General features: G+C 40.3%; 1 protein-coding gene across 1 annotated transcript in view; it reads right to left on the bottom strand.

Annotated features, from left to right (window-relative positions):
- Nucleotides 1-234: 234 nt before the first annotated feature.
- Nucleotides 235-24,055, bottom strand: part of LOC310936737 (serine/threonine-protein kinase BRSK2-like) — a gene marked incomplete at both ends in the record, with an annotated part of 102,498 nt that continues 78,677 nt past the window's right edge. The window contains 10 exons of the mRNA XM_083900871.1: nt 235-454; nt 7,682-7,778; nt 8,942-9,122; nt 9,338-9,461; nt 9,942-9,990; nt 10,423-10,630; nt 12,936-12,996; nt 20,837-20,987; nt 22,746-22,843; nt 23,095-23,259. Coding sequence (XP_083756997.1) covers nt 235-454; nt 7,682-7,778; nt 8,942-9,122; nt 9,338-9,461; nt 9,942-9,990; nt 10,423-10,630; nt 12,936-12,996; nt 20,837-20,987; nt 22,746-22,843; nt 23,095-23,259 — 1,354 coding nt within the window. The remainder of the gene's footprint in view (nt 455-7,681; nt 7,779-8,941; nt 9,123-9,337; nt 9,462-9,941; nt 9,991-10,422; nt 10,631-12,935; nt 12,997-20,836; nt 20,988-22,745; nt 22,844-23,094; nt 23,260-24,055) is intronic.

Raw genomic sequence — 24,055 nt, 5'->3', positions numbered from 1 at the left:
AACAAAGCTACATCTGCTACTTATTGTAAAATACTGATCAACTTTTAAACTGAAAGATCCATTCCTGTTATACAGTAGAAAATTTAATAGGCAAAAAGTAGATTTCTGTTTTTTTTTTTTTTTTCTCTCTCTCTTTTCATTCTTATCTAAAGGGCTGAGTCAGCAGCTCTCTGTCGCTCTCTGGTTAATGACCTGATCACTGCTTGTCGTCTACTCATGCACAGCTACCGCTCCTTAAGGTTGTTCCTGTGTCCTGTTGCTGGCAGCCATCTTTGTTTTGTCTTTGCTGGAGGGACATTTAGAGTCAGTGGGCGGGGCCTGGGTGGGCTTGCTGCTGGGGGCATGCTTGACAGGGGAGCTAGACGTGGCGGGGGTGCCAGGGGGGTGGGACACTTGGATGTTCTTCTCGTCTGAAAAAAGCTGTTTAATTACGTCAAAGAAGTTACTCAACGGGCTGCCTACACAGATGGGAAGAAAAGAAAAACGAGAGAGAGAGAGAGAGAGAGAGAGAATAAACAACAGATGAGCAATGGGTTTAACATGAGGAGAGGAGGAGGTGATGGAGGGATGAGAGGAGTGGAGCTGAAGAACAGGAGACTCTTGAAGGTGTCGTGTCAATCGGAGGTCAGAGGAAGGAGAGGCTAAGACGACACAGGTGACACTGCATCTGTGTTTTTGTTTTTTTGGTCTGTTTTTTAATCAGTTTGAGGACAGTTTGACTTCAGAGTCTCCGGTTCTCCTGCTTGGTGGAGAACTAACAGAAAAACTGGAAGTCACGTCAGGTTTCATTCACCAGAATCACTGAAAAACAGCCAACTGTGTTTTCAATGATGAAAAGCAGGAGGCAAATCACAGGCAAACCTGGTTGTCATTCAAGAATTCCTACATTTATGAATTCCTGAATTATTAAGTGAACCATTGTGGCCAATACAATCTATCTATAAATCAAGTTGTGTTTGTGTGTGTGTCTGTGACGGGCATATCTCACTGACCGTTAGTCAGATCGACCTAAGACTTTGGATATGGGTTGAGCATGGCCCGATGGTGTGCATCCTTGATTTTCACATTTATGGAGGAATTTTGATTTTTGCTGATTTATCACGCTACACCAGGCAGTCAGTGGCTCATCAGCAGCAGCTGTGCTGTCTGGAGCGGGGAGGTGGGAGTGAAGAGGCTGTCCTCACGGTGGGTGAGACATTTTCAGAACATGGTGTTATACTGAAACGACGACATTAGCATGCTACTACTTTGCGGCTAACTTGGCGAACCTGTTTGCAACAGTAAGCTAGCAAGGCTACGATTAGGATTAGCGTAGGGCTAACATAATACAAACACTGTGCAACCTCATTAGGCACAACGCAAATGTTTTCATTTTCGATTAGCATTAGCGTAAGCTAGATGTTGTGACTGTCAGTCACGCCAGTGTTTGTATTATGTTAGCCTTTACGTTCCTTATCATGCATTACCGTAACTGAAAAATCTTCTTCAGCTCCCACTATAGGAATACATACTTCCTACGGGCACTGCACTAGTAATACTGATGATGGCACTTTAATAAAACAGATTTTTCAGAAAATAAAACAAATATCTACTCCAAGACATTTGTGAGCAGTTCAACTCAAAAAAGCATGAAGTCATGATTGCCTAATGAATAAATAATTATGTTTATAAACTGTTAATCTGTCAGGACAGGACACTGTACAACATTTTTCTTAAGGAGGCTGATAAAAACGTCAGCATTACTAAAGGTTTATGTTGCCTATGTTACTAAATTCTGACACGGTGGGAAAATTGATCAGTCCTGTGCTCTGCCAAGGGCTTCGGGTAGTTCCCAGTGATGTCAGTTAAAGGTGAAATTTACACATGTACCACATGTAAGCATCTGTTTCCTGTTTCCTAAGTTGTGAAATTTACCTTCATTGAATTAACAGATATGTACTGGTTTGAAAATCACACTGAAAACATTTGGCATTATGTTTCTTTTTAAAGGTAAAGCCACATGAGTAATAATGGAGCATCATTTGAGACTTTATGCTCTCCAGATTTTCCCTGTTATCCGTGTCTTCCAAAGCTCCTGTTAAATCTCCATCACATCAACATCCATCACAACAACATCCATCTGTTAACACAAAGGCTCTTTTGGTAAGTGCTTTGAAACGGTCATGGGTGAATCCAAACATGCGACAACATTAACACACAGTCACTTATCATCACAGAGTTAGTGGTCACACTTGTGTGTCCCTGTCGCGCTCAAACACCTCATCCCTTTTTGCTGATGAGCTGTAATTAATGTGCACTCCAGAGCGGAGGCTCGGTGCAGTCACTTACCATCGTTCCTCATTGACAACACACAGTGTGTGTGGGTGTTGATTTTTAGTTTTTAAGTTTCAGATAAACAACCAAGCAGCTGTCATGCAGAGGGTTACTGAGGTCAGTGAGGAGCCACTCACTCATTCACACAATCAGATCTATATTCATCTTATCAAGCCACACTAAAAACTAGGGAGTCGTGTAACAGTTTTAAATTTTTAATAACATGATTTGAATGGATTTCAAGAATATATTTTAAATAAATATGAATATAATATAAATTATATATGTTAGACAATATTAGAGGGCGGTTTCACCCAGATTGAATTTGACCTATTTTCTTTTTATTTATTTTTTCAGATCTGTTACTCATAAGACTTTTATTTTCTTCGTAGGAGGTGACTTCGAAGTCGACTTTTTGTCAATTTTATTTCCATTTGTTTTGTGGGAACTAGACACGTGTCTCAGATCCGCTGTCTGATGATCGAACAACAAATTTAGCTCTCGAAATTAGGAAAGAAACTATATTTTTTAGGTGAAGTGGCCCTTTAATATAACATATAAAATGAAGCAAGTATAGGAAAACAAAAACGTTTATCAGGCCACAGATTGCTTTTGGATCTTTTAGGTGAAAATGACAGATAACAGGATCAGACCAGTTTACCACAGGAAGAGAGTTTGTGTCTGTTCTATGTGTCTCGTGTGTCTTTGCTGCAGTTTTATTCATTTCAAACTAGGGCTGAATGAATCGAATAAATTGAAATTGGGAATTGGGAATTATAATTAATTTGACTCTTTTTTCGTTTGAAAAACACATTGCAAATGATCACTGTGTGATATTTGTGCAGATCTGTGAGAAACAGAGATGGTGTGTTCACACTGGAGGATAAGATGTGTATAGATCAAGACCATTATTCATCTAAAGTTATATTTTGACACACATTTTGTACCCATGGTAAATTGCAGTGGGAATAATGCACAACTCCTTTTATGGACATCCTGGGGGTGTGTGTTTATAGGGCATATATTCAGGTTTTCGGGGGGTGGGGGGGGGGGGTTGTCGAGTCAAAGTAATGATTGATTTTTTATATTGCATTTTTAGTAGTGATATAATGTAGCCATAATTGAGGAGAACTCACACAATTAGAGCATTTTTCTTTTGTTGTTGTTCATTAAAACAAGCCATGTGAACTTTGAACTGTGAAATTTCACAAATTCAATCTGATTTTAAACATAGTATACTTTATAGAGTACTTTATGCTCAGGTGTGTTTATATAGTTGGTGAATTTGTTTTAACTTTTTTGATCAGATTGCCTAGGTTGTGCTGGAATAAAGGATATAAGACACTATATTGATTGCACATTCTCATAGCCTCTATATATACTTTATGTTTAAACATACTTAGTAATGGAAAAAAGCAGCCGAAAAAACGCTCTGTGTTCGAAGGGTTAACAAATATTGCATCTCCTATTATTTAAATTATTTTGTCGATTTCAAATTTTGATTAATAGTTCTATTTCAAACACAGACAAAATGAAAACAGTACTACAATCGTACTTGTTAAGATGAAGATGTTATTACATCTCTGTCTCGCCTCTCTCTCTAGCACACACACACACACACACACACACACACACACACACACACACACACACACACACACACACACACACACACACACACACAGGTTAGTGCACAGAGGTTGTGTTGGTGACAGTGTGCATGTTAAAAGCCAGAGTTAAGGTGTTTTTTTTGTTATTTTGCAGGGAACTCCTGGTCACTCTAGGTCTTCTTACCACGCTTGGAGGATTTACTGGACAAAGACGCTGCGTGCTGAGAGCCATCTGAGAGCAGAGGACAGTGTCAAGAAACGGCGTCCACTGCACCGAGGCCCAGCGCCTCGTCTGCAGTCAGGTGATGTCAAACTTTACACACTGCACACCTCTCATCTGTTTTAAAGTTCAGCTCCAGACACTTGAATGTTCAGCTCATTTTACACTTATCTGCTTTTGTTTTCCTTTTTTCCAACATGTTTGTTATTGTTTGATTGTACTGAAAGATTCCACTTTTTATTGGTCAATAATAATGATAATTTAAGATATTAGTTGTACTTTTATTGCATAATTAGGGATTAATTCAATAGTTAAAGATCAGATCAATATTTTATTTATATTTGTTATGGGTCAGAATGTCTGTCTTCTGAGCACAAAATGGCTTTCACGGATCTAAACTGTGACACAACTACTAATCCAGGTCAGTGTAAGATGATAATAATAATATACTGTATCAAAACATATAGGTGATTTAGTAAAGAAGACTCTGGGGAACAGACTGAACATTCACTGTCTCCTTAAAATCCTTCTGCTACACACACACACACACACACACACACACACACACACACACACACACACACACACACACACACACACACACACACACACACACACACACACACACACGTTGGTTTTGAGGTCAAATGCAAAATTAGCAAACACAACCTAGTTTTGTGCATCTGTGAGTTTCTTCACATCAGTTCAGTAGATCAGGTGTGCAAGTGGCAGCTCTTTCACAACCATTAGGACACACACACAGACACACATACACACATTCAGAGTTTGGGTGCAACCCTTTCAGCTCGACCTTGAAGGTGAAGGTGGGCTTGTACCTGTCTGTGAGGCAGTGTTTGTGCATGGTTCTGGGAGGTGGTGGCATTTCATTCAGCATGCAAGTCGTTTCATTTCATCCAAGTGCGTGTAAAGCAAATGCAGAGTTTTTTCCTCTTCATACATCATTTATGTTCGAAAATAGTCGCTGAGAACATGTAAATAAATTATAACTATGGAGTATGAGGAAAGAAAACTGTTTCCCTCCAGTGTTCTGTTGAGGATTTTTTTGGTCTTAATTATGGCTAGAGGACACACATAAATCATACATTACTCAAATGCTGTAATGATATAAAAACCCTCAGCATGCTTTAAATACGAGAGTTACTGAACCTGCTCCTACACTGAGATGTCTCAAAAAAAGCTTCTTCCCTGCAGGTACTATGGTAAGAGACAGAGGGGAATGCAGCCAAATCCAAGCTATGATTGTATACAACATAAACTGCAAGCACAATGGTAAGATTTTTTTTGTTGCTGCTTATTTTAACCATTTAAAAGGTCCAGAAACTGTCCTGTGAGTAAGTGCTTTTTCCCATTAATAACTTTCAGGATATGGCTGTTATTTACAATTTACTGCACATTAAAGTAGTGTATTAACAATTTAAAACTAAGAAACACTTTTTAAACTTTAAAATGTATATAGGAAAAACACTGTAGTAGCAGATTGAATAGTAATAAACATTTAAATTACCATTTGTTTGGGTCTTTGTCTCAATGTCCAAAAACAGGCCAAAAAATGGAAACTATGTACAGCTGTTTTTCCAAATCTCTCCTCTCTTGTGACAAAGACGCTGATTCTCTGGCTTCCTGCAACAGCACGAGTGAAATTACCATAATAACCACGGTGGCTTTGACTTGCAACTTCTCAGCGTTGTGCTGAGTGCGCTTGTGCAAACGTGTCACTTGCAATACGCTTGGTGATAAAGGGTTAAACAGGTGATTTGATACCTGAGTATTTATGTTTATATTCTGTACAAACACTGATGTCCACCTGCTTTGGTCTCTGCTTCACAAATATACACATCTTTATCACTTTACACGCACTTTAAGGATAAAAGCTTAGGAGTTACAAGAAGCAGGGGTCTCATGGAGAGAGGCAGGTACGAGGAAGAGAGGGAGATGTGGATGGATCGTTAGATGGACAGGTACATGAGGCAGAGATGTGGGTTACTGGCACATCCTCATGATGGTAGTGGGTGGAGGTTGAGGTTGTGCGCACGGTGCCTGATAACAGTTCCCCGTCTGTGGCAGTGACTGGTCAGACTGATGCTATACTGGTTCATAGAGTTCAAGTGATAGTTTGGATTTTTTTGGACACGTAAGACACATATGCCTCCTGTATTAAGCACGTATTAACACCTCACTCTACATAACCTTATTCTACCTCTGAATTAAGATTTTTCCTACATGTGGTGTTAATACGTGCTTAATATTTACTAATAAAGAGCTAGTATGCTGCTCATATGCATGTTAGTAAGCACCTAGTTAATGGTGAATATGTGCTCCCTAATCTAAAGTGTTATCTATTATTCTATTTCCTGTATACATAATAAATCTATTTGAATAAACAAACTGTTATGTACAAATCTGTTAAGATGTATACATCGGAAATATACATTAATTGTGTTTATATACAAATTTATCAAATTTTTTAAATTATTTTCTATATTTGGTGTAGGAAACAATTAAATTACTCTTCTATGCCTCTCAATTCAAATAATTCAGGTTTTATCTGAAACAAAATCATATTATTATTATTATGTTGTGATCTATGTTCAATAGTGAAGCAATTATTTCACTTCACTGGCTGAGTCTTAATTTGGTGAACCATTGTCTACAGCTGCTGATTTGATATAATAATAATAATAAAAATCCAAACTATCTCTGAAAGGCTGCAGACTTCAGGTGTCGCCTGCTGCAGTGGGAGCTGCGGAGGTGACTTTCCCTGAAGGCAGCGTTTCACAGCCTCATGCAGTACTCTGCCCTGACCACCAGAGGGGACCATTATCAAGTAAATAACCCCATACAAAAAAAGGAACGTTACAAAACTAACAAGGACAGCAGTAGAACACAGTCACTCTTTCTTTTCTTACACATTTTGAATGCGTCCATCTCTCAATAGGCAGCCCCACGATTCTTTTTTACTCATGTCAAAAAACACAATTGTTTCTAAATCACTTCTGACTCGTGACATCTGACAGGATGTGACCCAGGTTTTATATTTCAACAGTGTTGCTCTCCTGCACTCAGACAAAAATACACCACGCTAATGTAATAGCTAATCCACATATGTCTGACTCGAATACTGGCCTGCGTGTTTTCTGCTGAGTCAGTCGACCGGGCTGAGTGCCGAGCTGCGAGTTTGCCAAGGATAAATAATGACAGTTTGATGTACAGCTCCTGAGTGGCAGTAATCAGCCCTGTGGGTGTACAACTAAAGCGCACCGAACAACAACGTTACCGTGTGCTGTGTTTGTGTGCGCACGCCATGGTATGTGGCAGGGGACATGCACGTGGAGATGCTGTGTGCAGGGTGCCGAGCTGGGGCTGAGCTGAGCGGAGCGGGTCTTAGCGGAGGTCTTATGCTGTAGGGGGAGTGCCAGGATGCCGGTGGGGAGAGGGAGGAAGGCTGTGAGGATGTGGAGGCCGTGGAGGGTTGTGGGTTTAGGCGTGGTTCGAGGGATGAGTGGCAAAGGGACTCCACTTACCAGAGATCTGGGGCTGGACGCCGGGCTGGTCGTTAGAGCTGAGCAGCTGAGCCTGGATGGTCTCGACCACACGCTTGAAACGTCGGCTGGGACCTGATGAGCAAGAAGCAGGGTTTCAAATTTGTACAGAGTCGAACCGCAAGGTGCTCAGAACCTGTAAAATAATTTTGTTTATATTCAAAGAGTAAAAAGACCCCTGTGTTTACTCATGCTATGCCCTCAACAGCCAATTTATTAGGTAGATGGGACATCGGACAAAGTGACAGGAGTGAGTTTAGTCTTCTTCTGCTGCTGAAGGTTCATCAAGTTGTGCATTCAGATTCAGTCTTTTGCATACCTTGGTTCTAACAGGCGGTTATATGAGTTACTGTTTCTATTATTTTGTATCAATCTGACATCAGCAAGGCATGTCTGTCTCTTTTCAGACCATTCCCTGTAAACTCAGGAGATGGTTATGCATGGAAATCCGAGTAGATCAGCAGTTTCTGAAATACTCAGACCATGCCATGTTCAAAGTCATTGAAATCACCTTTTTATCTTCATTTAGGTCATCATGACCATTTCTACATGCCTAAATATATTTATTTGTTCTTTATAAAGTGCTACAATACTTCATTATGAAATGGGTAAACAGAAACGTCTTTACATTTAATCCTACGAGTGCAGTGCCTGTAGGAAGTATGTATTCCTATAGTGGGAGCTAAAGAATATTTTTCAGTTATGGTCATGCATGATAAGGAACGTAAAAGCTAACATAATACAAACACAGTGCAACCTCAACGCAAATGTGCCAAATGTTTTTTTGAAGGAAGTCAGCTCACTGTCAAAGTGCATCAGGGCAAATAGATCATTTCCTGAATTTCAAAAATTCATTAATATTATTCCCTAAGAGGTTTGCAAATATTGTCAAAGCATCCTTGTTCAGGGCGATGCTGACTATTATGATGGTAAATTTCAAGTCATTCCGAGATACTTTTTGTTTTTGAGACTAAAGTCAGCTCAATGTCAAAGTGCATCAGGGCAAATGGATCATTTCCTGAATTTCAAAAATTGAAAATCAAGGATGCACACCATCGGGCCATGCTCAACCCATATCCAAAGTCTGAGGGCAATCTGACTTAACGGTCAGCGAGATATGCCTGTCACAGACAGACAGAAACACAGACGCAACTTGCTTTATAGATATATGTATAAAACAGAGAAGAGAAGCAGTGAAGCTTGTTGCAACTGTACTATGTATACTGTTTTGTGTTAACCTGAGAGCAGGGTGAAAGTAACAGAGTAGATGCCGATCTCCTTGGTGGCACCAGAGCTCTCAGTGTAGGTGATGTCCACCTGAAACTTTACAGGTTTCTGGAAAACGGTCGGACCAGCTGTGGACTTGTACTCGGCACGGAAACTGGTCTGGGAGATGACACTGTGGCTCAGACTGGGGATCTGAGAGAGATGGGAGATAAGCAGACCGGTAAACAAACTCTTGAGTTATCAACACAAACAGCTTTTGCATCAGATTTCAGTGCAGAGGAAACAAAATGTGACACATTTTCCTTTTCTGCATTAAGACTTATTTACAATCAGACCTGTGCTGTACATGTAGTTGACAAGAAATCAAGGCTGCCTGTCAAACAGACAATTTTTGAGAAAGAACTCACAGAGAGGAAGGCGTGGACAATGTCAGCCTTTATGGAGCTGAGAGGTTTGTCTCTGATCACGATGAAGATCTGCTCCTCTTTTTCCAGATTGATGAAGTTGCCAAACCACGACTTCTTAGCCAACCTGCGAGGAGACGAATGAGACATGAAGCTGGACGCGCAAAATCCACTCGGAGCAGACAATGATGTAAATCTGAGTGGAAGTGTAACAGATACTAACATTTCCTTCCGGTTGTGACCCTGAGTGTACGTGAGGTTATTCGTCTTATAAATGAGCCCAAAGTGAGACTTTAGATGTGAATCAATATATTAACAAAACTGCGTCTACTTTATCTACAACAGCAGAAATAAATACTCCAATAATGAACCAGGAATCATGCAGTGGTTTTTGGAGTACCATTTTCTGCAGAGGCTATTAATACAAATGTAATGCTCTTACAAATGCCCCGTAGCAAAAAGCAAATTAGTTATTAAACATATTAAAAATACACATAGCTAAATTCACAACCCACTACAGCTTTCAAGTTAAAACTTTAAATGTGTAAATGAGCAACATTAAAATCATGACATTTTGAATGCGACTCTGGTGAATCATGCTACTCACTCTGGAGAAGAGTCTGGGGTGAGACTGGACATGTCCTCCTGGGTGGGAACTGTGCACAGGTCAGAGGTCACAGAGTTACACAGTTGCTGTTGTGTTATTTATCTCCTACATAATGCACATCCCTGTTGTCCTTTACATGCATTTTGTAGAAACCGTGATCAATAGTTGTCTGTTCTGTTTCAGAAGTATTCAGCCTTAGTGTGGCTTGCTTCACTTTGTCTAGAAACATTTCATGGCACCATCAACAAAGTGTAGCTTTAAAAATACAGAAAAACAACCTGAAGTGACCTGGGACTCTTGTGATAATGCAAATAATGCAGCATCGTCACAGCAATTAGAAAATCAGGGACAATTTATCTTCTTTCCCCTAAGCTATAAGAATACATTAACTGCATTTATGAGCCGCATTAGCACACCCTGTGCTAAATTGATTATCATACAGATAAGTCTCACCTAATTACCCTCCACCCCCTCACCCTACCTTGCATTTTCCTGCGGTGAAACCGAGGTGAGCCCAGGAAGCTGTTCTTGATGGAGTTGAGACGTGTCCTCCAGGGCATGCCTCCGATGGAAGGGCTCGGCGGGGGTGTCGGGCTGGGTGTGCCGGCCGGGCTGTCCTTGGGCGTGTGCACCGGGGTGCCTTTGGGGGTGGGGAGAGGGCTCCCTCTTGGGGAGGGGTGAGGGGTCACCTGCGTGATTGGGACAGATTTGCCGTTGTGGTCAGGGTGGAGGTGGTGGCGGCGGAGGGGGGACATTGGTGGCACAGGGGACAGGGGGATAGAGAGTTTTGGGGGCACGGTCAGGGGAGGGTGGCGTCTCACCCGTGGGCTGTTGGGGATACAGGGAGCCAGAGGCTGGCAGGGCGTGGAGGGCTCAGATTTGGGGGTTGTGGGGATCTGGGCGGAGTTGGGGAGTGGGTTGGACCTGGTGGTCTGCAAGGGCTTCTCCAATACTTTGGGCTTGGCAGGAAGAGTCTGTGTGCGTGGGTGCATGAGGGGAGACCCCATCTTAGGGTGGTATGAATTGGGTATACGTGGCCCCACCCCGTTGAGGCGGACTTCGGAGGAGTGGGTGGGGCTACAGTTAGGGGACTGACACAAGTCTGGGGACTGTGGGGGGATGAAAAATCGGCGAGTGGGCTGCGATTGGTCATGCACCCATTAGGAAGGATGGCAGAGTAAGCCAAATACACAGTCAGTGGAACACCATCACCCAATAAAGGGTCATTCCCACAAAAAACAAACCAGGAAAAATTAAAAAAGGAGCGTGGCAGATGGGTTGAGAGGTGGAGCAGGCAGGAAGTGGTGAGAGTGCAAGAAAGACAGAAAAAAAACAGTACATGCAATTAGCAGAGTGATTAGCCAGTCAGGAGGCAGCATTGATGATGCATTACGAGTAGGGATGCACCGAGACTAAAACTCACTGTCTGATTGTTTGATGGGTTTTTATTGCACTTTTGCAAAAAAGTAAAAAATAATACACTGATGTGTTTTCTTTGCTTCTGTCTTTGTTTCTGTTAGTTTTATGAAAAGTCAAAAAAAGGAAGTATGTGATGTTTTTGTTACACCCTTCTTTAATTCAAGATCTATCTTTCTCTCATGTTTCATGAACCACCTTTAATGACAACTGACATCCTGAATTAAATATAAAAATAAAAGATACAAAGATCATCATACCTTAACATAATTTGGTAAAACTTTAGATTAAGGAACACATATGCACCATTAACTAGGTGTTTACTAACATATATAAGTAGCATACTAGCCCTTTATTAGTAATCATTAAGCAAATGCTAACACCGTATTCTACATAACCTTATTCTACCTCTATTATGAGATGAATTAAGATTTTTCCTGCATAAGGTGTTAATACGTGCTTGATATTTAATAATATAGGGCTTGTATGCTACTAGTGAATATGTGTTCCCTAATCTAAAGTGTTCCCATATTTTATTTCACTTACATTACATTCTATGAATTTGACACAATGCCCATGTGTTACTGTCCAGCACATCGATGCATCCCTATTTAACCAGTGAGTGAAACAGCTAAAAAGCTAACAGATTTAGCTTCGCCCTCCAGAGTGCATGCACAGTGCTGGTGCACAATGCTGTATGAATGCGGAATGAATGAGCAGATCACAGTTGAAACAGCAACCTGTCAGTCTGTTCTCACAACAGTGTTGTGGAAATGTAAGCAGCAAACCATTTACAGGAATTCTCTGACAGGCAGAATTGTACAATGTGTGAAAATAAAAGCAGTCGGCGTCCTTTTTTCCGAGCGAAAAAGCGCACAGCCACACGAAAACAGAAGCACTCTGCATGGCGGCTACAGCAGCTGCGGGTTGATTTGCACACCGAACCTCCGTGTTTCGCCTCTGCAGCAGCACTTGCTCACAGAGTGATGGACTGCTTCTTCAGCTAACCTGCCGCTGTGTGTGAATCTGTTCTCTGTGGACATTAAATCACCGGAGCTCATCTAGGGGTTCGGTGTTTGGCCTCCGACGGATCTGGTCCCGCTTCATCTAAAAGCTCGGTGATGTACAGTGCAGCCAGAATTAAAGGCCTACACCTGAGGTCAGACTACAACCTTGATGAAAAAAACAGCAGCTGACAGTTCAACTATATCTTCATCATTTAACATCAGTGAAAACAGGAGTCACTATAATGACGTCCTTCTTCTGAATGTCATCAAAAATGAAAGGGAAATCTTTATTTCTTATCATTAATATATAACAAACCTGTGTTATTGCTGATTTACAGTGCGTCTGTCTTTAATTTCTACTTCTCTTTACCGACCATGGCTTGATCATTCAGAGGCTCAACTGTGCCTCACATCAGCTCTGGATGAAGTCCACGGTGGTGTGTATGAGCTGCTGATGATTGGCTGAAGTGAAGGTGTATTTGATGTGTGAGCGTGACAACATACCAGCACAGCCAGCCAGTGGAGTGTACTGTGGGAAACCGATCAGTGCGTGGGAGGAACGGACACTTACCCTGGGACTGCTGAGAGGACTGGTGGACAGACCTGAGGATGCTCCGCTGATCGACCGCGATCTACACACACACAGACACACACACACACACACACACACACACACACACACACAGATCAATATCCAGAAGCCGAACCATTCACTGGATCACATCAACCACACTGCTGAGGTCGACGGCACATGCCACGTGTACACAGAAACACTGAAAAAGGATCCTGAGTGTGTTGGTTTTATTCCTGCCTCCTTAACACCGTGTTACTGATTCACTCTTCACTCACTCATTATATTTCACTCCACATGAGGGAAGCTGGAGCCAATCCCAGCTGACATAGAGCTAAAGATGAGGTACACCCTGGACAGGTCGCCCGTCCATGGTAGGGCAACCATATAGAGAACAAACATTCCCTCTCACATTCACACCTATTGGCAATTTAGATGCCCAATTAACCTCTGTTTTTGGACTGCGGGAAGAAGATTTAATACTCAGAGAACAAGACCCAGGTCGAACGGGGATTTGTACCAGTGATCTTCTTGCTGTGAGGCAGCAGTGCGAGCCACTAAGCAGCCGTGTGGCCCTGACACTCAATGGTGGAGCACAGGCATGATGATACCAGCTAATCGACATTTGCCTCATATTTCATCAGATATTTGGGCAACACTTTACAATAAGGGTCCCTTAATTAACATTAGTTTGTACATTATTAAGCATTAACTAACTGTTTAATAATATTCGTTAATAGATTAGTAAGCTGTTAATAATGTCTCTAGTAATCTTTTACTAATGGTGATTATTTGGAGTGAATAAACTTTAAGAAACAGCCAACTACTGCCTCTATGAATCAATGGTATACATGTTAACTGGATGAGCATTAATAAACAATTAATTTAGGTCTTAACTAATCATTAACTAATGATTTGCTGTGTATGCCATCAGGTAGCCCTTACTTAACCTTATGTAAGGTATTACTTAACATTAGTAACCTGACTTAACCCTTAATAAGTGCCTCATAAGCATTAATTAACCATAGTTAACCATTACTGAATGCTTTTGTGACCATTATTGTAAAGTGTAAACATCCCTTAGGAAACGCATAACAGTGGTAAATAAGCATGACTTAACCACTATAAAATGACTAACCTATGACTTTTTTGTGAAATTTTGGACGACATACTAAATATGACTTTTTTAACGTAATGCTAAAGTATGACTTTTTGTCAAATTTTGGACGAAATTTGAAGTTTTTTCTAATTTTATTACTTTTTTTTTGTCAAATTTTGGACCAAACCTTTTTTCAAAAAAAAATTGAAGATCAGTGCCTTATCCATGACACCACTGAAGATAATGACCAATTTGATGCGTTTTATTTGATTCTGACATAAAGGATGACATTTAAAAAGTTATTGGTCCAAAAATTGCCAAAAATGTCATACTATGCTATGTCGTCCAAAATTTGACAAAAACTTCATACCTTACTATGTCGTTTGACAATTTTTTTTGAAAAAAATGTTTGGTCCGAATTGTGACAAAAACATCATACTAGCAGAGTATAGTATGACGTTTTCGACATATTTTGGATTTTTTTTTTCTTTAATTGTCGAATTTTGGATGACATAGTATAGTATGACGTTTTCAACATATTTTGGATTTTCCTTTTTTTTTTTTTTTAAATTGTTGAATTTTGGACGACATAGTATAGTATGACATTTTTGTCAAATTTTGGACGACATAGTATAGTATGATGTTTTTGACATATTTTGGAAAAAACTTTTTTTTTCAAAAAAAAATTCTAATTTTGGACGACATAGTATAGTTTGACGTTTTTGTCAAATTTTGGACGAAGTAGTATAGTATGACCTTTTTATCCAATTTTGGACCATAACATTTTTTTCAAAATATTTGTCTAATTTTGGAAGACATAGTATAGTATTACATTTTTGTCCAATTTTGGACAAAAAATGTTTTTTATAAAAAATTGTCCAACCACATAGTATCGTATGACATTTTAGTCAACGACATAGTACAGTATGACGTTTTCGTCACATTGTGGATGATTTTTTTTTTTCCATTTTGGATGACAGTATAGTATGACGTTTTTTTTCAAATTTTTGACAAAAGTTAAATGGTCAGATATTGGACGAAATAGTGTAGTATGACATTTTGGTTGACAACATAGTATAGTATGACGTTTTGGTCACATTTTGAACTCAAACATTTTTTTTCAAAAAAATTACCCAATTTTGGACGACATACTATAGAATGACGTTTTTTTCAAATTTTGGACCAAATTTTTTTTTTCAAAAAAATGGGTTGATTTTGGACGAAATAGTGTAGTATGACATTTTGGTTGATGACGTAGTAAATGACATTTTTGTCACGTTTTGGACAAAAACATTTTTCCAAAAAATTGTCCGATTTTGGAAGACATACTATAGTATGACGTGTTTGTCAAATTTTGGACCAAATTTTTTTTCAAAAAAAATGGCAGATTTTGGACGACACAGTATAGTATGGCGTTTTGGTCGAAGACATAGTATAGTATGACGTTTTAGTCACATTTTTGACAAAAAAATGTTTTCAATAAAAAATGGTCAAACTATATTTTAGTCAAATGTTGGACAACATGTAGTATGATTGGATTGTCCAAGATGGGACTTGAACCCACAATCTCTAAAACTGAAAGCCAGCATCTTATCCATTACGCCACTGAAGATAATGACTGTTTTTGTCAAATTTTGGACAACACATTAAAGTAGTGTTTTTTTTAAAATCATATTTTGAATGACAAACTTAAGCGTGAGTGGACTGTCCAAGACAGGACTTGAACCCAGAAACCCTGAAGTGGGAAGCCAATACCTTACCCACTACGCCACTGAGGAACATACCTCCTTGTTCGCTTTCTGACATTAAGGACGACAAAAACCTCTGTCGTTTTGTCAAAAAAAGATTTTTAAAATTTTCTTTTTCAAATTTTGGACCAAATAGTATAGTATGACATTTTTGTCAAATTTTGGACCACATTTTTTTTTTCAAAAAAATGGTCAGATTTTGTACGACATAGTATAGTATGACATTTTGGTCGACGACATAGTATACAGTATGACGTTTTGGTCACATTTTGGACTAAAACACACATTATTATTTTTTTTGAATGGTCAGATTTTGGATGAAATAGTGTAGTATGACATTTTGTCGACGACGTAGTATAGTATGACGTTTTGGTCATGTTTTGGACTAAAAAAAATGTTTTCAAAAAAATGGTCAGATTTTGGACGACAGTATAGTATGACGATTTTTCAAATTTTGGACCAATTTTTTTTTTCAAAAAATTGTCAGATTTTGGACGACATAGTATAGTATGACATTTTGGTCAACCACATAGTATATATGACGTTTTGGTCACGTTTCAGACAAAAACATTTTTTTTTCAAAACAATTACCAATTTTGGACGACATACTATAGAATGACGTTTTAGTCAAATTTTGGACCACATTTTATTTCAAAAAAAGTGTCCGATTTTGGATGAAATAGTGTAGTATGACATTTTAGTCGACCACATTGTATAGTATGACGTTTTGGTCACGTTTTGGACTAAAACAATTGTTTTAAAAAAAAAAGTCAGATTAATTAATGAAAAGTGTTACCAATATTTGTTTTATGGTGATGCCAAAAAAGATTCATCCTCTGATTGTCCAAACTACAATGCAAGAAACACAACGCACACAGAGGAATATGCTGCTAAGACTGCTCCAGGCCTGGTTTTCGCACTTTGTCTTTGCAGATTGTGGACTGTGACGTTTTGAATCTTGTGTGTGGCTGCGAGAGGCGTGTTACAAAAATCTGCTCACTTGGCCTGTCTACTTTCCCTAACGCTCAGACATAAGGAGTATTCTGGGTTGAAACTCTATAAATAGATCAGCTGTGTCAGCAGCATTGTGAAATGCATGGACACAGACTCAGCCACTTAATACAAGCAACCAAACATCCACTGCAAAAGTCATCAGCACTTTTTTCTTTTCTGACAAAATAATTGAGAACTGCAGTATAAGATTTTTTTTAACGAAAAAAACGACTGTTAAATAAAGAATAATTGGTCATACACTTTGACCTGAAGAACAACATGAGATTGCACAACCATCAGCAATGGTCCTATGTTCTTTGTAAGTGTTAAAGACAAATCAGAGCCCACTTTATTGATGAAGACATGAAGAAGTAATGCTGAATTAATCATGATTTTGAGACTTGGGATTCAGCAGATCGGCTACAGATTTGCCCATTAAGTCATCGTGAACATCATTAATAACTCATAAGTCGTGAGGATTCCAATAGCTCAGTTAATGCATTAAATAAATGAAGTCAATTAATGTCATGTGACATCATGAAGTCAGGCAAGAAATATATGAAGACTGATAGCTCATCAGGTAATTCATGATTTTATCATGCATGAAGTCATATGTCATGTAGCCTTACTGTAAGATTTTACCATATTTTATTTGGTATGAGTTAAGATACAAAAGATTATCAGGTGTAGGTACTCGTGATACAAGTGCGAAGTAGAACCACATAAGGTTCCTCGGCTTGTCCTCATAGGAGAACCATTTTTTCTCCAGGTAAAACCTTTTTATAAAGGTTCCACCTGGAACCCTTTTGGAGGGTTCCACCAAGAACCCTTTTAAAACCCTTTATTCAGAGAAAGGGGTTTCTCAGCCCTTATAGAAGAACCCTTCTGGAAAACCCTTATTTCTGAGAGTGTAATGGAAAATGGGCGTGTTAATGATAGAGAATAACAGAGATAAACTGTTTTGGTTCTTACAAAACATCATTTTTGATGGCAAGGAGACTAACCACCGTCACTCGCTTCAGAAACATTAACATGCAACTTGTTAAATGTGACACCCTTCCTGTCCATAATCAGAATGCTGGTGCTGGCTCATCTCTTAAATCTATAAATGACTTCTTGGCTCATCAGTAGTGATGCGTTTTGGAGAGGGAGCGTCACTTTACGGATCCCCCCCAATTAGATGATGAGGGGAATAAAGGGCTTATTGGGTGGTAGGGGGGAGCCTTTTTTTTCATCTCCTGTTTGTGCTCCATCTGCGTTCCTGCCAATTAATTTATGCTAATCTCAATCCAGACTGCACACCCAGCAACAAACTGTGCAAGGTCAGCCACACAGGGAGACTGGAGACGGCAGAGAAGGTGAAAGTTACCCCCTCCTCCCCATGCTTTACAGAAAAAAACACAAGACTGGCAAAAGTACAAACACATATTAAAACACACAAATACACACACACACACACACAGTGTGAATGAAGATGGGATACAGGGGAGGAACAAGAGAAGGAAGGAGACTAATTTATCTCAAAATATCAGAAACAGAAGTCTTACATTGTGCTGATTTTCACAGGTTTTCACATCGGTATGAACCACAGTCAGAATCAGAATCAGATATTTCTGGAGAATATAAATCTGACCAGAATCAGATGTACACAATTAAGTCACGGAGTTACTGTGATTATGTGAGAGTGCGCTTCCCTCTCTGGTGTTTCTCAACTAAAAGGTAAAGTCAGGCCTCCCAATAGATCTGGTTTCCAGCCTGAACCTCACTATTCTGCCACAGAAGTCACGTTTCTCTGTGTATGAAACTGATATTTGTGGACACGCAATATGAGAGCTCAATACTCTCTGAAACAGAGACGTATTTCAAACAAGATATTCATTAAAAAAGACCTTTAAACACCATTTGTAAACATATCTGGGTCAGATCATATAGGAGACACCTATGTAAAATTAGAGTCTTGCTTTATTTGTCCTTAAAAGACCTCTACCTCTAATGAACGGGGACTTTTTAGGAAATAACATGCTACAGCAAAACTAAACAAAAAGTAATGGATAAAAACAGCAAAGGAACAAAATGGAAATGAGTCTACGAACAAACTGAGAAATAAGGTGAACGGAGCAAACCAATACCTTTCTTCCTTGCTGCAGTTAGCGTTTGTGATATCCAAGCTTTTACTGAAAACAGATTTGCTAAAAAGGGGCAGACAGAAAATCAAGAGACAGAAACGGAGTCACATAAGGGGAATCCTAATACACAGCATGCAGCAGTCACTAATGAACTAAAGAAAACAACAAAAAAACGCTTACAACAAAATCGAGCAGCACTGTAAAACGAAACCAATCACCATGAAACAAAGAGGAACGTGAGGCTGTACACATGCAAGGATATAGAAGTCTGAAGACAAACAGCACAGTCATGGGTCATGCTTGAGTCAGTGGGACATTTTAAGAGTCCATCACTGTGGAATAATTCATCAACGGAAAGGAGTTCGCACGGTCAGATTCATCATCTCTGATTGATCACTTATCAGTAAAGAGACAAAAGACAAGACGAGAGAGCAATGTCACGCAACTCCAGCAGAGTCAAAGATGCATTTTTTTTCACTCTCAGTTAAATGCATGCTGGTAGAAAAGGTGCAGTGTCTGTTTCAATTATTTCAAGAAGACAGTAAGAGGACGAGTTGGAGCTTGAACACATAATCAAAACGCTTCATTCTTCAGATTTGACTTTCCATTGGCTGCCGGACCTTTTCTTGACTTCTACTGCCACACAATGCAAGCAAAGAAAGCACAATGCCGTTCAACATCACATCCATCCATCATCTACCGCTTTATCCTCCACCAGAGAGGGTCACGGGGGGTGCTGTGCCTATCTCAGCTGACATAGGGCGATAGGCGGGGTACACCCTGGACAGTTCACCAGTCCATCGCAGGGCCAAGCACAGACACAAACAACCATTCACTCACACTCTCACACCTACGGTCAATTTAGAGTGTCTTTAACTAATCCCCAAATCTGCATGTTTTTGGACTGTAAGCCGGAGAACCTGGAGAAAAACCTCCATGCAGAAAGACATCCAACTGGGGCTTGAACCCGGGTCTTCTTGCTGCAAAGGCAAGATTGCTAACCACGACACCAACCGTGTGGCCCTATGTTTTATTCGGTTTAGTCCTATTTTTTTTTATTCCATTTGTGCAGTATTGCCACACATCATTACTCTTCATAGAGAACAATGTGCTTCACTTGGTTGTGGTGCTACTTTAATCCCAGTGTTTTGACTGCAAATACATTGTTTGTTTTTTTTTATCTATTGTAAATGTATTTGTCCTGAACTAGAAAAACTGCAGCTGCACACAAACCCTGTGAATTTCAGTAAAAATGTCCAATAACAAAATAAGCGTTTTTGTGTCAGGTTCAGCTCTTGAGTTTGTATCTTTACAAGAACTTCAAATGCACTTTTGTGGGCCAAAGAGAGTCCGTGTACAAACCTCTGCAGTTCATTTATGCACCAAACACATCTCAGATTCAGAGCCTCTTACGCTGGGATGCTTTATGACCTCTTTGACCGCATGCTCCATGCACACTTTACACACATAACACACAAACCTCATCACGTCATGCATTTCATCAACCGATTTGATTTTACGGCAGAGCTTAGAGTGTGGCGTGAGACTTTTCATCTGGTGTCTTATTTTGTCAGGTTTTCGCTGTACAACCAGGGCCAACACGTTGAGGAAGGCGCGTCATGTATTTAACTGCAGCTCAGTAAGGACAGTAAGGATTTACAGCTCAGGCCAAATTGAAGTGTGGATAACTGAAGGAAGGTTGTAGTGAGGGCAAACAGACGGCACAGGTGACATAAATCTGAAGAGAAAGGACCGAGCCAACTTAAATGAAGTGCTGCTGAGCTGTAGCTCCTTTCTCCACTGCATTTAAATACATTGTTCATGATAACTGACAACAAAAGGAACCAAATACACCTTGAACAAAAGACTCACCTAAGTGTATCAGACATGTTTTGTCCATGCCGGAGAACACGCATGCAGATTCTCATCGCTTACCTCTGTCCGTGGGTTGCCATGTCGATGGCCCGCCGTACCGGTACAGGAGACCCTCCCTCTGTGACGCTCAGCACCTCCATGGACTTCCTCTCTGGTCTCCGTTTGCCATGACGACTCAGCATGGGGGAGTCCACGCGCTTCCTGGGAGGGTCTGCTGAGCAAGTTCAGGGGAAGGTCAGGAATCAAAAGTCAAGGAATAATCAAACATTTGACCTTATTTTATATACGATAAGTTGAGGAACTGTCACAATCACCCAACCCTGAAATAAATAACATACTGAAAAACACAATTAATCAGTGGAAAGTCAAGAACTCTGTGAGCTGAGTGGCTTAGCTCAGTGTATTTGGTGGAAATTCTCCACAATCCCAGGCTCCCTGAGGTACTCACTGTGTGCTCTCTGTAATCTATTAAAACTTGTGTGCAGTGTTTGAAAAGTGCAGGATAGGGGAAAAAATATATAATATTAATATAGAACTGGCATTATGTTTGCTGGAGAGGTGAGAACCCCCTGATATTTGTTTCCTAGCTCATTTCTGCGCTCACTTGTTCGCCCGGCGGTGATGTCAGGTTGTCTTCACTTCACCCTGAGGCCAAACACTTTAACAACACTTCAGCAACATGAACACTTCAACTGTCAGAGGTCAGAGGGCGATAGATTTTCAGCTGTGGTTAAGTTGCTCTTGAAGAATGTATCAGGTCTGCTAACTCAGCTGTGAGTTCCTCTGTGTGAAGTCCTTGTCTTATTTCTTCTTGGAGAAAAACCCTCAAAAAAGCAAATATTGCTAATATTAGTGACTCATTCGCTTTTGACACAAAGGTCTCGCAGGCTGTTCTTCTTCTTTGGTCTTTTTATAGCATTTGTCATCTGTAATGTTGCATTATTACCCTCTTCTTCTTTGTTTGTCCAGACTTGAACAATCATATCTGGGATTTTGCCTTTGCTAGATGTAAAAGAAAACTGAAACAGACTCTCATGCTCCCCCACAGTACTGGGAGTTTTCAACCATGTGGGAAAAACACAACACAATGGTGTAAATTCACCAGATTATGCTCTCATCATGTCTACTAACTTTCAATCATAACACTGTGGGAACGATTAGGTTTTTATTCTTGTTGCCAAACTAAGCACTGGAATCAGTCTTTGTAGTGAGGTGCACTCTAAGAGGAACCCTTCCAACCTCGATGCTAAATATAATACAGATTAAACAAGAAGAAAAAATGTATCCTCATATATTTTCTGGTGAAAGAAACAAAAGTTATACTGTTCATTTTAGAGGCTACAAATACAGCATGGGCTAAGGCTGGCTTTACACGACAACGCTCCTGGGTGAAACCGACAAAATATTTTATCAGATGTGACTTTTGTTTAGATGGCGACGGCGTTTTTGGGGCTTAAAAACTTTTCAAAAAATTAACCCACACCCCAGAGCGGAAAATATAAAACGCTCCACCGTCGCGTTCCCGTCTAAACGTCTCCTCCGAGCTGCTCACGCTGGCTATCCTCCCGCACGCGTTGACGTCAGATCCATGTGCAGTACAGCCAAACAACAACAAACATGTCGGATTATATCCATCAGTTGGACATTCAAAAGTGGGAACGCAACGCCACTTTTGCGGATTGTGTTCAGATCGTTGTCGTGTAAAGCTAGCCTAAGTGTATTTTCTGGAGTTCAGCTGGACCTGGACCTTCGTTCATTCAGTTTCAACCCCTTTATCCCACTCTGATGGTCGATATAGAGGGTCCAATTTACCTAATCCCCAAATCTGCATGTTTTTGTACTGTGGGAGGAAAAAACGGAGAGCCTGGAGAAAACTCACACATGCACATACCAACCAACCTGGTTAAGGACCTGTAAGGCAAGAGTGCTAACCACGACAACAACCGCGTCGCCCTGGACTTGGACCTACCGATCTCGCTTCGTGGAGGCAGGTTCTGGTCCTCGTGGCTGGGATATCTCTCCTTACGATCCAGCAGAAGGAAGTAGATCATCTTTTCCTGGTTGTCCCTGAGGAAATAAGACAGCCGGAGAGTTCACAATCACCTGAGTGCTCATTGGTTAAGAGCGGGACAATACGATGCTCCATCATCACAAGACATTTTAAATGGAAGAATTCATCAAACTGACAATCTCTCTACCCCCACGTCTGCTCCTTCATTTCCCGTCCCTCTGGCTTTATTCTGTTTCCTCTGGTGGTTTTATCACTTCTTTACTCCCTCACCTTCCCTCCCTCCCTCATGCTCCTCCTCCTCACTCACTCCTCTGTCAGCAGGTCTTTGGTCAGTTTTTCCTTGTCTCTGAAGCAGCCCAGAGAGTGCATGCTCTCCAGGACATCAGGGTCAATCTCCTCGACTGAAGCCAGCATCCTGATGGCCACCTTCCTCGGGACTGGCTGCTCAGGTTCGGGCTCATTTTTTCCAGCTCTGCAACACAACACAGACAAATGACTGACGAGGAATTTTACGAGATGGTTACTTCACAGAAGTGTTTGAAGGGCTGTGAGGTGCAGAGAAATTGTGAATTTCCATTGCTGGTAAACAATTTTCTTGAAACATGCACATTTTTGGAGCATAATCTGATTTGTGGTGGATACGGGGTTAATACAAAAAAAAGTGCAATATGCAACTTTTACAAGATGTCAGGAACCTACTATAACTTTTATAATTGGTAAATATATCGTAGAACACCCTTGCATTGAGCAGAGAGTGAGACTGTGTTGCCGTGAAGTGAAGTGAAGTATGCTTTGCATTTGAGTACTTGTACACACTTACACTAGTTGACTCCACATATAAATAAGCTGCATATAAATGCAGTTGTTAATGAGCACATTTGAACCAGTATAATCATCTGACTGCTCATGTTTATTGCTATTACTTGAGTCGGCTCAATGACATGAATAATGACAGAAGCGATGGAAATCAATCACAAAGTACATGACTTGAAGTGCAGTAAACTGGATGTAGCAAATATTGTTAGTCGGCAGCACTGAGTGACGCGCGACATTTCGGTAAAAGGCCTGACATCAATTTGGGTCGAATACTGAGTTAAAGTTTTATGTTATTAACGGAATTCAGCTTTTTCCTGTAGCCAGAAATAGTAAATGCACTGGAGTTGATGAACTGTCCTAATGATTGATCCGTCTTCTCTCTCTCTCAGGACTCATGGACCTACTTCTTCTCTGAGAGCATTCCATTTCCATTTGAGATTTCAACAACTGGC

This window comes from Microchirus variegatus (assembly GCF_963457635.1).
Source record: "Microchirus variegatus genome assembly, chromosome: 14".
In the NCBI taxonomy this organism is placed as follows: Eukaryota; Metazoa; Chordata; class Actinopteri; order Pleuronectiformes; family Soleidae; genus Microchirus; species Microchirus variegatus.
This window is presented reverse-complemented; position numbering and strand designations above follow the sequence as displayed.